General features: G+C 41.0%; 1 protein-coding gene across 1 annotated transcript in view; it reads left to right on the forward strand.

Annotated features, from left to right (window-relative positions):
- Positions 1–3,466, forward strand: part of LOC128366985 (tetratricopeptide repeat protein 24) — an 8,861-nt gene extending 5,395 nt beyond the window's left edge. Inside the window, exons 6-10 of the mRNA XM_053327743.1 lie at positions 519–640; positions 865–945; positions 2,195–2,235; positions 3,015–3,088; positions 3,393–3,466. Of these exons, the coding sequence (XP_053183718.1) occupies positions 519–640; positions 865–945; positions 2,195–2,235; positions 3,015–3,088; positions 3,393–3,466 (392 nt within the window). The remainder of the gene's footprint in view (positions 1–518; positions 641–864; positions 946–2,194; positions 2,236–3,014; positions 3,089–3,392) is intronic.
- The last annotated feature ends 7,653 nt before the right edge of the window (positions 3,467–11,119 follow it).

Below are 11,119 nucleotides of genomic sequence, written 5' to 3' on the forward strand. Positions count from 1 at the left end.
GTAGATACAGCAGTGTGTAATAGAAACACAGTTATAAGAACCATAACTATAAAGATAAGGATGTGATGTCACCCACAGCAGAGACACACCTCTCTAAAGAAATCACCTGTGAGTCTGTGCTGAGAGAGCAAAGCTACATTCATATTAATACATATAACAAATAAAGTCAGAATTAAGATGATATTTGCAGGTTTGGAAGTTTTACTGTAAATGTCAGGCTGCTGTTTGGTTTATAGTGTGGATGCTCCATCCACTGTAGTTACATCTATTTAACATTATATGTGGACGGACCTTTATACAAATATTGACTTTAATGTTTAATGATGATGATATATCTCATCACCATTCTACAGTCAGTAGCTGATTATCAGAAGTTGACTGCAGTCTGAAGCATAACATCTAACATTAAAAACTAAATACTGAAATGAAGGCTGGTGCAGCTATAAGTGTGTGCGTGTGTGTGTGTGTGTGTGTGTGTGTGTGTGTGTGTGTGTGTGTGTGTGTGTGTGTGTGTGCAGAGGACCATGGTGCTCAGGTACAGGTGTGTGAGGGGTTAGCAGACTGTTACCTGAAGCAGAGGAAGCAGCAGAAAGCTGTTCAGTTCTACAAACAGGCTCTGACTGCTCTGTCTCACTGCAAGGTAACAACTACACCCACAGTCTCATCATTCATTCATTCATTCATTCATTCATTCATTCATTCATTCATTCATTCAATCATTCATTCATTCATTCATTCAATCATTCATTCATTCATTCATTCAGAAACGGGATCCTTCGCTGTCAGTTTGATTGAATTCAGTGTTTTTATTTCAACCAATCAGATGTCTCACCTGTGCTGACATCACTCTGACTCACCTTTCAGGAGAGCTGTGGGTCAGTTCAGGATCGTCTGGTGGAGCGTCTGACTGCAGCTCTACATCAGAGTCTGACTGTCAGCCTGCAGGTCTGATCACATGACCACAACACCTGCATCACATGACCACAACACCTGCATCACATGACCCACAACACCTGCATCACATGACCACAACACCTGCATCACATGACCCACAACACCTGCATCACATGACCCACAACACCTGCATCACATGACCACAACACCTGCATCACATGACCTACAACACCTGCATCACATGACCTACAACACCTGCATCACATGACCTACAACACCTGCATCACATGACCACAACACCTGCATCACATGACCTACAACACCTGCATCACATGACCTACAACACCTGCATCACATGACCTACAACACCTGCATCACATGACCACAACACCTGCATCACATGACCCACAACACCTGCATCACATGACCCACAACACCTGTATCACATGACCACAACACCTGCATCACATGACCCACAACACCTGTATCACATGACCAGAACACCTGCATCACATGACCTACAACACCTGCATCACATGACCCACAACACCTGCATCACATGACCCACAACACCTGCATCACATGACCCACAACACCTGCATCACATGACCCACAACACCTGCATCACATGACCACAACACCTGCATCACATGACCTACAACACCTGCATCACATGACCTACAACACCTGCATCACATGACCTACAACACCTGCATCACATGACCACAACACCTGCATCACATGACCTACAACACCTGCATCACATGACCTACAACACCTGCATCACATGACCACAACACCTGCATCACATGACCCACAACACCTGCATCACATGACCCACAACACCTGTATCACATGACCACAACACCTGCATCACATGACCTACAACACCTGCATCACATGACCTACAACACCTGCATCACATGACCTACAACACCTGCATCACATGACCACAACACCTGCATCACATGACCTACAACACCTGCATCACATGACCTACAACACCTGCATCACATGACCTACAACACCTGCATCACATGACCACAACACCTGCATCACATGACCCACAACACCTGCATCACATGACCCACAACACCTGTATCACATGACCACAACACCTGCATCACATGACCCACAACACCTGCATCACATGACCCACAACACCTGCATCACATGACCCACAACACCTGTATCACATGACCACAACACCTGCATCACATGACCCACAACACCTGCATCACATGACCAGAACATCTGCATCATCATAACTAATCCGTTGTTCCTTCTTGTTTTATCTCAGAGGCCACGCCCACACAGCTCACCTGTCGGACAGCATGTCAGGTATCAGCCAATCAGCTGTCACTGTGTCATACAGATGCTGAAGATGATGATGAGGATGATGGTGATGATGATGATGGTGGTGATGGTGGTGATGATGATGATAGTGATGGTGGTGATGGTGATGGTGGTTATGATGATGATGATGGTGGTGATGATGGTGGTGATGATGATGATGATGATGATGATGGTGATGGTGGTGATGATGGTGGTGATGATGATGATGGTGGTGATGTGATGATGATGGTGTTGGTGGTGATGATGGTGATGATGGTGGTGATGATGATGATGGTGGTGATGATGATGATGGTGGTGATGATGGTGGTGATGATGATGATGATGATGATGGTGATGGTGGTGATGATGATGATGGTGGTGATGATGGTGGTGATGTGATGATGATGGTGGTGATGATGATGATGGTGATGATGATGATGATGGTGATGATGATGATGATGGTGGTGATGGTGATGATGGTGATGATGGTGGTGATGATGGTGGTGATGTGATGATGATGATGGTGGTGATGATGGTGGTGATAATGATGATGGTGGTGATGATGGTGGTGATGTGATGATGATGGTGATGATGGTCGTGATGTGATGATGATGATGGTGGTGATGGTGGTGATGGTGGTGATGATGTGATGATGGTGATGATGATGGTGGTGATGATGGTGGTGATGATGATGGTGATGATGACGGTGGTGATGATGGTGATGATGATGATGGTGATGATGATGATGATTAATTGATATTCAGCTCGTTCACGTCTACAAACAGGAAGTCTGAGATCACACAGAGTCCAGGGAGTCCATCCAATCAGCAACCAGATGGGAGGAAGGGGGAGGGGCCAGGTGAGTGACAGACTGATCTCAGATACACAACAAACCAGCTGCTGTGTGTTGCCATGGTAACGCTAACAGCCAGTGTGTGAACAGGACAGGAAGCAGCAGAGCACTGTGGGCCAGCAGGAGGCGGGGTCACTGAAGGAGGCGAGGACACACACAGGTAACACACACACACACACACACACACACACACAGGTAACACACACACACAAAACACACACACAGGTTAATAAACTATAGTAATATTATGAACAGGAGGAATATTAACGTTAAGAACTCCTCAATCTGATTGGTTGTGGTTTTCTTACAGTGGTGTCTCATTGGCCCAGGATGCAGAGGTCCCGCCCCCTGCGTCCAGGTGGAGGTCTCGGTTCTGCTCTGTGATGTAGACATGATGACATCACCGTGACATCACAGCCATCCCCGGCGTCCAATAGGAATGGTTGTGGTTTATTGTGTGACTCAATGGACTGTGGAGCTTTTGACTGTCTCACATGGTCTTCATCAGCACAGTTTACTCAGCTGGTTCTTCTGTCTGTCCTTCACAATAAAGCGTCACAGACTGTCAGCTCTCTGCTCATAATTCATCATTTCACATCCTCACATTTTAATGTTATTTTACACTTCACACTTTATTCTTTATAACTCTCCACACTGAGAAGCTGCTGTTTTATTGTGAAAGGAAACAGGAAGAAACATCAGCAGTAATTATTTAACTTTTGAACATCAGACTGAGGATTGGTCCTGTGAGATGGAGGGTCAGCAACCTTCAGCCCCTCTGCAGCGTCTCTCTGTGACTTTATAAATAAATAAGATGAGAGAAACAATCAGATCAGTGTCTCCATGGCAGCATGGTTCAGTCTATGGGTTCACCACTGAGACTGTCAATTACTCACCTCACTTGTTCATAACTCTCCACCACTATCTTTTTTTGACTTATTGGTCCGTTATTACCAATCAGTCATTATCAGTTATTGTCAATTACCTGTTACATTCTGTGGCTACAAATCCTTTTCAGCGATTTTCATTTTGAATTATAATATTAAAGGCTGCTAACTCGGCGGCTAACTCAGCTAACTGGCTAACTGTAGACGGGATCATCCCTATGTTCCCCGGTCACATACAAAGCGGGGAACATAGGACCCGGGGAACATAGGGATGATCCCCTAATGATGTAGCAGTACAGTCATACTGCACATCAAATTAAATAGAAGAAACTCCGCTACAAGCACATATAAGTCATTTTTACACACACCAAACACAACTCAAACACCAAGCATATTAATGATCAAATATCAAAATCCGAATAGCGTCAGAAAGTCAACCCACTCTCCACATTTCCATTGCACATAGTACCACTATTATTGCGCTATGACAAAAACTCAGTGAACCAGCAGCCAAAGAATACAAAGGTAAACAACCACTTATTTACAGCGACTAACAGATATTCTGTCTTACCTTCAAAGTTTTGTGATGAAAAGTTGTACTTGAGAGCAAAAAACGCTGGTTTTAGTGAGTCCAACACGGCTCTGCTTGTTTACAACTCCATTTCACCCAGTGCCAGTCTACAGCAGCTGCTCCGGAACAACAGACAACCCTGGCAACCCGCACTTCCGGCCGTTAATTAGTTTTATTGACAATAATAAGTCATTACAAAAGCAGTTATTAATGTACATTACAAAGCAATGAACAGCAGCCAGGGGGGTTATTCAAATAAATACAGTCAATAAAGAGCACAAATTATATGTTTTGACAGCTTTCTTATTATTTGAGTCACAGATGCTCTGGATGTATTGTTCAGTTTCCCTTTGAACCGTTAATTAGCTGGTACAATGTACACAGAACGTCATTGTCGAACCCGTAAAATAATTTAAAAAATATTAATTCAGACTAAATTTTTTTTAATGGAAAAGCAATACTTTCATTCTGTACCCCTCAAAACGCCCCGTGGTTGTATTATTATTATTATTATTTAAAAAAATATTCTACATATTCAACCTTCAATATTATTAATATTGACTCTTATGATAACCGTGGATAACTGGAAACGTTTACTTACTTGCTCAAGTAACTAACTCAAAAATCCTCACATTTACTAGATAAACACCAAATTCCACATGCTTCCCAAACGTTGACATATTTCATTTCATTAAAGCAAATAAATCAAATAGTAATGAACACTTACCTACACGTTAGACAGTAGTAGCATCAGCCCAACAGCCTTGACTTCTTCTCTGGCGGGAAGGTACGTAACCAGGGAAACAGCGCCCCCTGTTGCTGGGCAGGATTCAGAATCTCATACCTCGCGACAACAAGTACTGGCCAATCAGAGACAGGTAGGGCAGAAAAAAGTGTGCTCGCGCGACCCCTGTTGCCGGGCTGTTGCTAGGCTGTTAGTATCAATCAATCAAACTTTATTTATACAGCAGCTTTCATACAGACTAGTGTAGTAGGCTTTATGTCTTTACACTTATTTGATTGACAAGCTGATAATGAGACAGAACAAATGACACATTTAAAAAAAAGAGAAAAATACTAATAGGCTAGTAATCATTTTAAAAAGGAACAAAACAAAGAACAATTTAAAGAGAAAACTGGAGACCAATGCACAGAAGAAAATAAAAACGCTATAAAAATGTCAATAAAATATGTGGGGGAACAAATTAATTAGATAAAAATCATGAAATAAATAAGTAAAATAAGAGAGAATAAATTAAAATGTTTATTAGATAAAATGAGGTTGTATTAGATTATAAAGACAAAACATAAGTAAAATAGAAGTTTAATAAAAGCTGGATTAAAACTAGATCAAGAAAGAGACTTAAAGACAAGAAATAGACCAATAAGGAATAAAACTATAGAATGATAATAATAAAAAAAGTATGTTTAGCTTTTGTAGATATTTTTACACAATTGGGTTGAAATCAAATATGTAACAACACATTTTTAGTGTCATTTTTTAACACTTCCTTTCTCAGAGTGCAGTGTATTTAACCTGAAACATTTATTTTTTAAGCCTTTAATCATTATAATAATAATAATAATAATAATAATAAACACAAACAATATATACAAACAAACCAGGGAAACAATCACATGAGGTATTTTTCAAAAATATAATTTATTTTCATTGCCTTTTTGTTTTTAATGTCCTTAACTGTGTCCAAAGTTCAGCTTAGAGTCAGTCCATTTCTTCTAATGTAAATAGCAAAGTGTAAAAGAACATTTCTATCTCTGAGATTAAATGTCTTATTAGTTTTTCTCATTATAACATTTTATACATCGACCCAAAATATTTTACTGGTTACACAGTGAAAACATAAATGATATTGTTTCTTCTTCTACACCACAGAAGTCAGCAGAGTCAACATCTATAATAATATCTCTCTAATGTCTTTTTTACTGGATATATATACGATGCCAAGTTTGACAGGAAACTTCTTTAACTTTATTATTCAGACACAACTTGTCTCCAATTATTAAAAAGTTTTAAACCAGTTAATTTCTCCATAAATAGATAAAACAATCTTCCTGGGTTTAGTGTTGTAACTTGAACATTATTCTAATATATTTGTTCTTGGTTATGTAACTTCTCCAAGAAACACACTGTTTATAGGATGAGCCAACTAATGTTCACTTTGTGTCTGTGTTAATATCATAGACTGTATAAAAGGTTCATATTGAACCATTAAGAAGTTGCAATACCTGAAACATTTCCACAACACAAGAGCTTCAACACTGACGTCATCAGGCTGACAGCGACGTGCACGCAGATCACGCGCATCCAGGTGAGTTCATTTACCTGTCTGTAAACACGGAAGTGAAGCGGACGCAGCGCGAGGACGAGGTAGGCAGTGTATTAATAAAACTATGATGAATATGATGTAAAGTGAGAAATGTATTTAACCCTGTAGAAAGCAGAGACATCTCTCCGTATCACTGTAATGAAGGTTTACACAGAACTGATCGCAGATATAACGAGAAAATTACAGGGACATGTTGAGTGTCACGGGGCTGCTGCGAGGACACGATTTACTTCCAGTGTTCAAAAGTCACCCTGATCATATAACACTAAGTAACTTTTACTGTGGCAGTATTAAGTACATCTTACTGGTCAGTATCAAGTGTAACAGTAGATGTAAGCAGAGAGTAGCACACAGAGCACAAGGCAGTAGCAACATGCACTAACTCTAAGCACGACACTACAGCACTTTATGCTTCACACATACCCTGTTAGCACACACTCACACACACACACACACACACACACCAGCCTGCATTTGAGCAGTAAGAGTGTCAATATAATTCATATGTATATATATATAGAGAGAGAGAAAACAAACAGACAGACAGGTAGAATTAGCCAATCACAAAAAGGTAGGTCAGTTTCTGCCCAGCGACAGGTTGCTAAGGGCAGCTAAGACCCTGCGGTTGCTACGGCGATTTGATTGATTGATTAAAATGAGAGAGTAAGCTCAGTGTGAACACAGAGTGAGATTCTCTTGAAAAAAGAAGATGATTACATTAGAGTCAATGGGGAGTGAGACAGGTATTGCTGCCAGTCTCGGTCCCCCGTTTAAATTTTGTGCAGACCCCGCCTGTCAACGTCACATTTTATGAATCCCAACACCTATGTCTATATTTTGACCAAAAATTATTTGTCTGCTTTTTACGGTTTAGCCGTGAGCTCGAGTTAAAAATAAAAATTAAGGTTATTTTTTACTGCTTCTCACACTCAAGCTAACTGCCGCTTCCACTCTAACTTTGAAGAAAAAGTGATTTCCACTTCTCGTTTTACTGCTCATAGTTTGAAAAGTTTACATGTTATGTAAAAACAGTTTGGTATTTTTCCAGTTTTCCTCCGTTTTAAAGCTTGATTCACGTTTCTACGAGTAGGTATGAGCGAGCTAGGTGACTCTGAGAAAAGGTGAAATTTTGTGGTTTTAAAAATAAATTCCCATTCATTTTCAATGGAGATTTTCCCCCGTTGGGAATAATTGGAATTTCAACACCAAAAGTCATAGCACCTCTTTCCCGATCGAGCCGCACGTTTTGATGTATATATTGTCGGGGTTTTCTCAAAGCTGCAGGAGGAGTTACGCGCCGAAAAACGGCGGAAGAAGTTTAATAAGTGTGGAGAAGATTAATAGTTGCCTCTGGGCTTTGCACCGAGGCACTCCTCTCCCTTCTGGAGTGGAGTGCCTCGAAGCTGAGCACCCGTGGCACTAATGACGTCATCACGACATTAAGCAGGCCGCTGGTTTGGCTGCTAGTTATATGAAGTAAAGCTTTCATCATTTTATTCAACTTACTGATTATAGCCTCATTTTATATTTATTATAGGACCATCTCCAAGTGGAATATAGTTTGTCACAGTTTGGTTAGAGTACCTTTGTTTCTAATCCTTTTTTTATAATCCAGCAGTTCACTCTTCTGAGAGTGTGCTGCTGTTTTCTTTTCTCTATTTTTGGGTTCAAAGCTTTATTAGGAGCCTCCATTCCTGCCTGTGTATTTCAGCTGTTTGTATCAAGTGATTTTGTCAGTGCTGCATGTTTTTAAAGTGTTACTGAGCAGTTAGCTGTTCATGTGTGAACTCTGTCACACTATTACTAATAATAATGTGAATATTACTCCATATAATATAAAGATTAGACTCTTTTGGGTCATTTTCAAACGGTACAGCACCCTGCCCAACAACTGAACCTGGCTGTTAAAGGGTTTGGATACGATGACACTCATTGTGTGTTTGATTCATTTAATTGGTCGTATCAAAGGTCACCTCATTCAGTCATCTTGAACCTGACAAACATTATGACAGTTATTATAATAACTAATCCACAGTTACAACAGTCCACAGTCCAACAGAAAGAGTTTGTTTGACAAGTGGGACGGTTAATGATTAACAGGTAATAAAAGCCATATAATAATATACTATGAAATGTGTTAAAAGAAGGTGACAGAAATACTGTTGAAAACATCTTTTCATTCATGATATTCAGTTATTTAATCAGGCAAATGAAAAGTCAGAGGAACATTCACAAACTAAGTTATTAAACATTAAAGCTGAGTGAAAGTCTTTAAATAGTTTGTTACTGTGGCTCCATCTGGTGGTGGAATGAATAATGACAGGATGTTAGACAGCAGTGCAGACCTGTGTGATGTGCAGCTGGTTGTAATGAATGAGCATGTTGTTGTGTTTGTGTGAAGGTGTTTCTCTGCTATGGATCAGTGTGAGGACAGAGAGGAGGGAGCCCCTCCCTCTAAACGCCCTCGATGTGGGGAACATGACAGCCAGACCAAAGCTCAGAGGTGAGATGAGGATCTCTAACTGTCCATCACTGTTCTCCACTCACATCACTCCACCATCATTATTCACACTCACTGTCACATCTGACACTCAACTACTGAATAATAAGTCACAATAACTCAGAATGAACTACTAACTTTGTGAGTTAACAAAGAGCTCAACCACTGATTAGTCAACTAATCAACTAAGATGAGACAGCATCTTTCATCAGATGAGAGTTTGATGAACAGGAAAACGTTTCTCATCCACTGTCTTCTTACTGATTTTCATTCTGCTTCTACAACTTCAGCTGCTGATAGTCTGCTCAAAATTCATATTTATAAACTCTTTGATTTGTTGTTTGTTTGTATCAGGATGCAGCAGCAGAGAGCAGACTCTCCTGAACCCAGCTGTGTGTCCATGAAGAGTGACTGGTCTATGGGGCCTCCTCTTTTCTTTAAAGATGGACAACCTGCTGATGGAAGGTAAGAATTGAAATAATAAACCTCCTGTGTTATGTGGAGCGGAGCAGGTGAACCAGGCACAAACACCACAGACAGGTTAAATAGAAACAGCTTTAATGCTCAGAAACCAACAGACAGGCTTACAGACCATAAAGGGAAAGCAGTTCAAATAAGGTTGAAACCAGCAGGAACAGGTAACAAGAGGAACAGGAACAGACATGAACAGCATCACAATCTAGTGTCTAGAATGAAAGAAAATGAGTGAGAGCAGTATATGTAGTGAGGAGCTGATGAGGGAATTACACAGTGGCAGCAGGTGAGCAGGTGGGTTTGAAACTGAAGGCAGGGACAGAAACAGACAGGACAACACAAACAGAGCTTAAACAGGAATCGTGACAGTCGCCCCCTCAAGGGACAGCACCTAAATGTCCCTCCAGGCTGGTCAGGAGGGAGAAAACAAAGAGGAGAAAGAAGGCAGGACAGATGGACAAGACCACTCTGGAGGCTGAAAGAGCTGCTCAGGACAGAAACGTTGGAGACCAAGGTGTCAACAAAGCCACGTAGAAAGGAGACCAAGAGACAGGAGGACCTCAGCAGGGGGCGCTGATGTTTTGGGAGCTGACTGGGCAGCAGAGACTCAGTGAAGCTGGGCAGCAGTTCTTTGGTGTTAACTACATGCTTTTTTCACTTCTTTATTCATATCAGGATGCAGCAGCAGAGAGCAGACTCTCCTGAACCCAGCTGTGTGTCCATGAAGAGTGACTTCTCTATGGATCGTCCTATTAAGTTTAAAGATGGACAACCTGCTGATGGAAGGTAAGAATTTAAAAATGATCCATTGGCTGTTTGGGCTGAATAAACCTCTTGTGTTATGTGGGGTGGAGCAGGTGAACCAGGCACAAACACCACAGACAGGTTAAATAGAAACAGCTTTAATGCTCAGAAACCAACAGACAGGCTTACAGACCATAAAGGGAAAGCAGTTCAAATAAGGTTGAAACCAGCAGAAACAGGTAACAAGATTTACATCATCTGCTTGACAGAGACTTGGCAGAAAAAGCAGGACTTTTTTTGCTTTAAATCAAGCCACTCCACCGAGCTATGTTTATTTACAGAAGCCCCGCTCTGAAGGGGTGGTGAGGGGCTGGCTGTGATCCATCGTGCCAACATCCCGATTAAGGAAGTCACTGTACCTGCTACCACCACATTTGAGGGTGATGTTTTCACTTTGGCTGGGAATAATATTCGCCAAGCACCAACTCTGGGTTCTTTTAAATCATTGTTGAA

The sequence above is a fragment of the Scomber japonicus genome, chromosome 10, assembly GCF_027409825.1.
Source record: "Scomber japonicus isolate fScoJap1 chromosome 10, fScoJap1.pri, whole genome shotgun sequence".
In the NCBI taxonomy this organism is placed as follows: domain Eukaryota; kingdom Metazoa; phylum Chordata; class Actinopteri; order Scombriformes; family Scombridae; genus Scomber; species Scomber japonicus.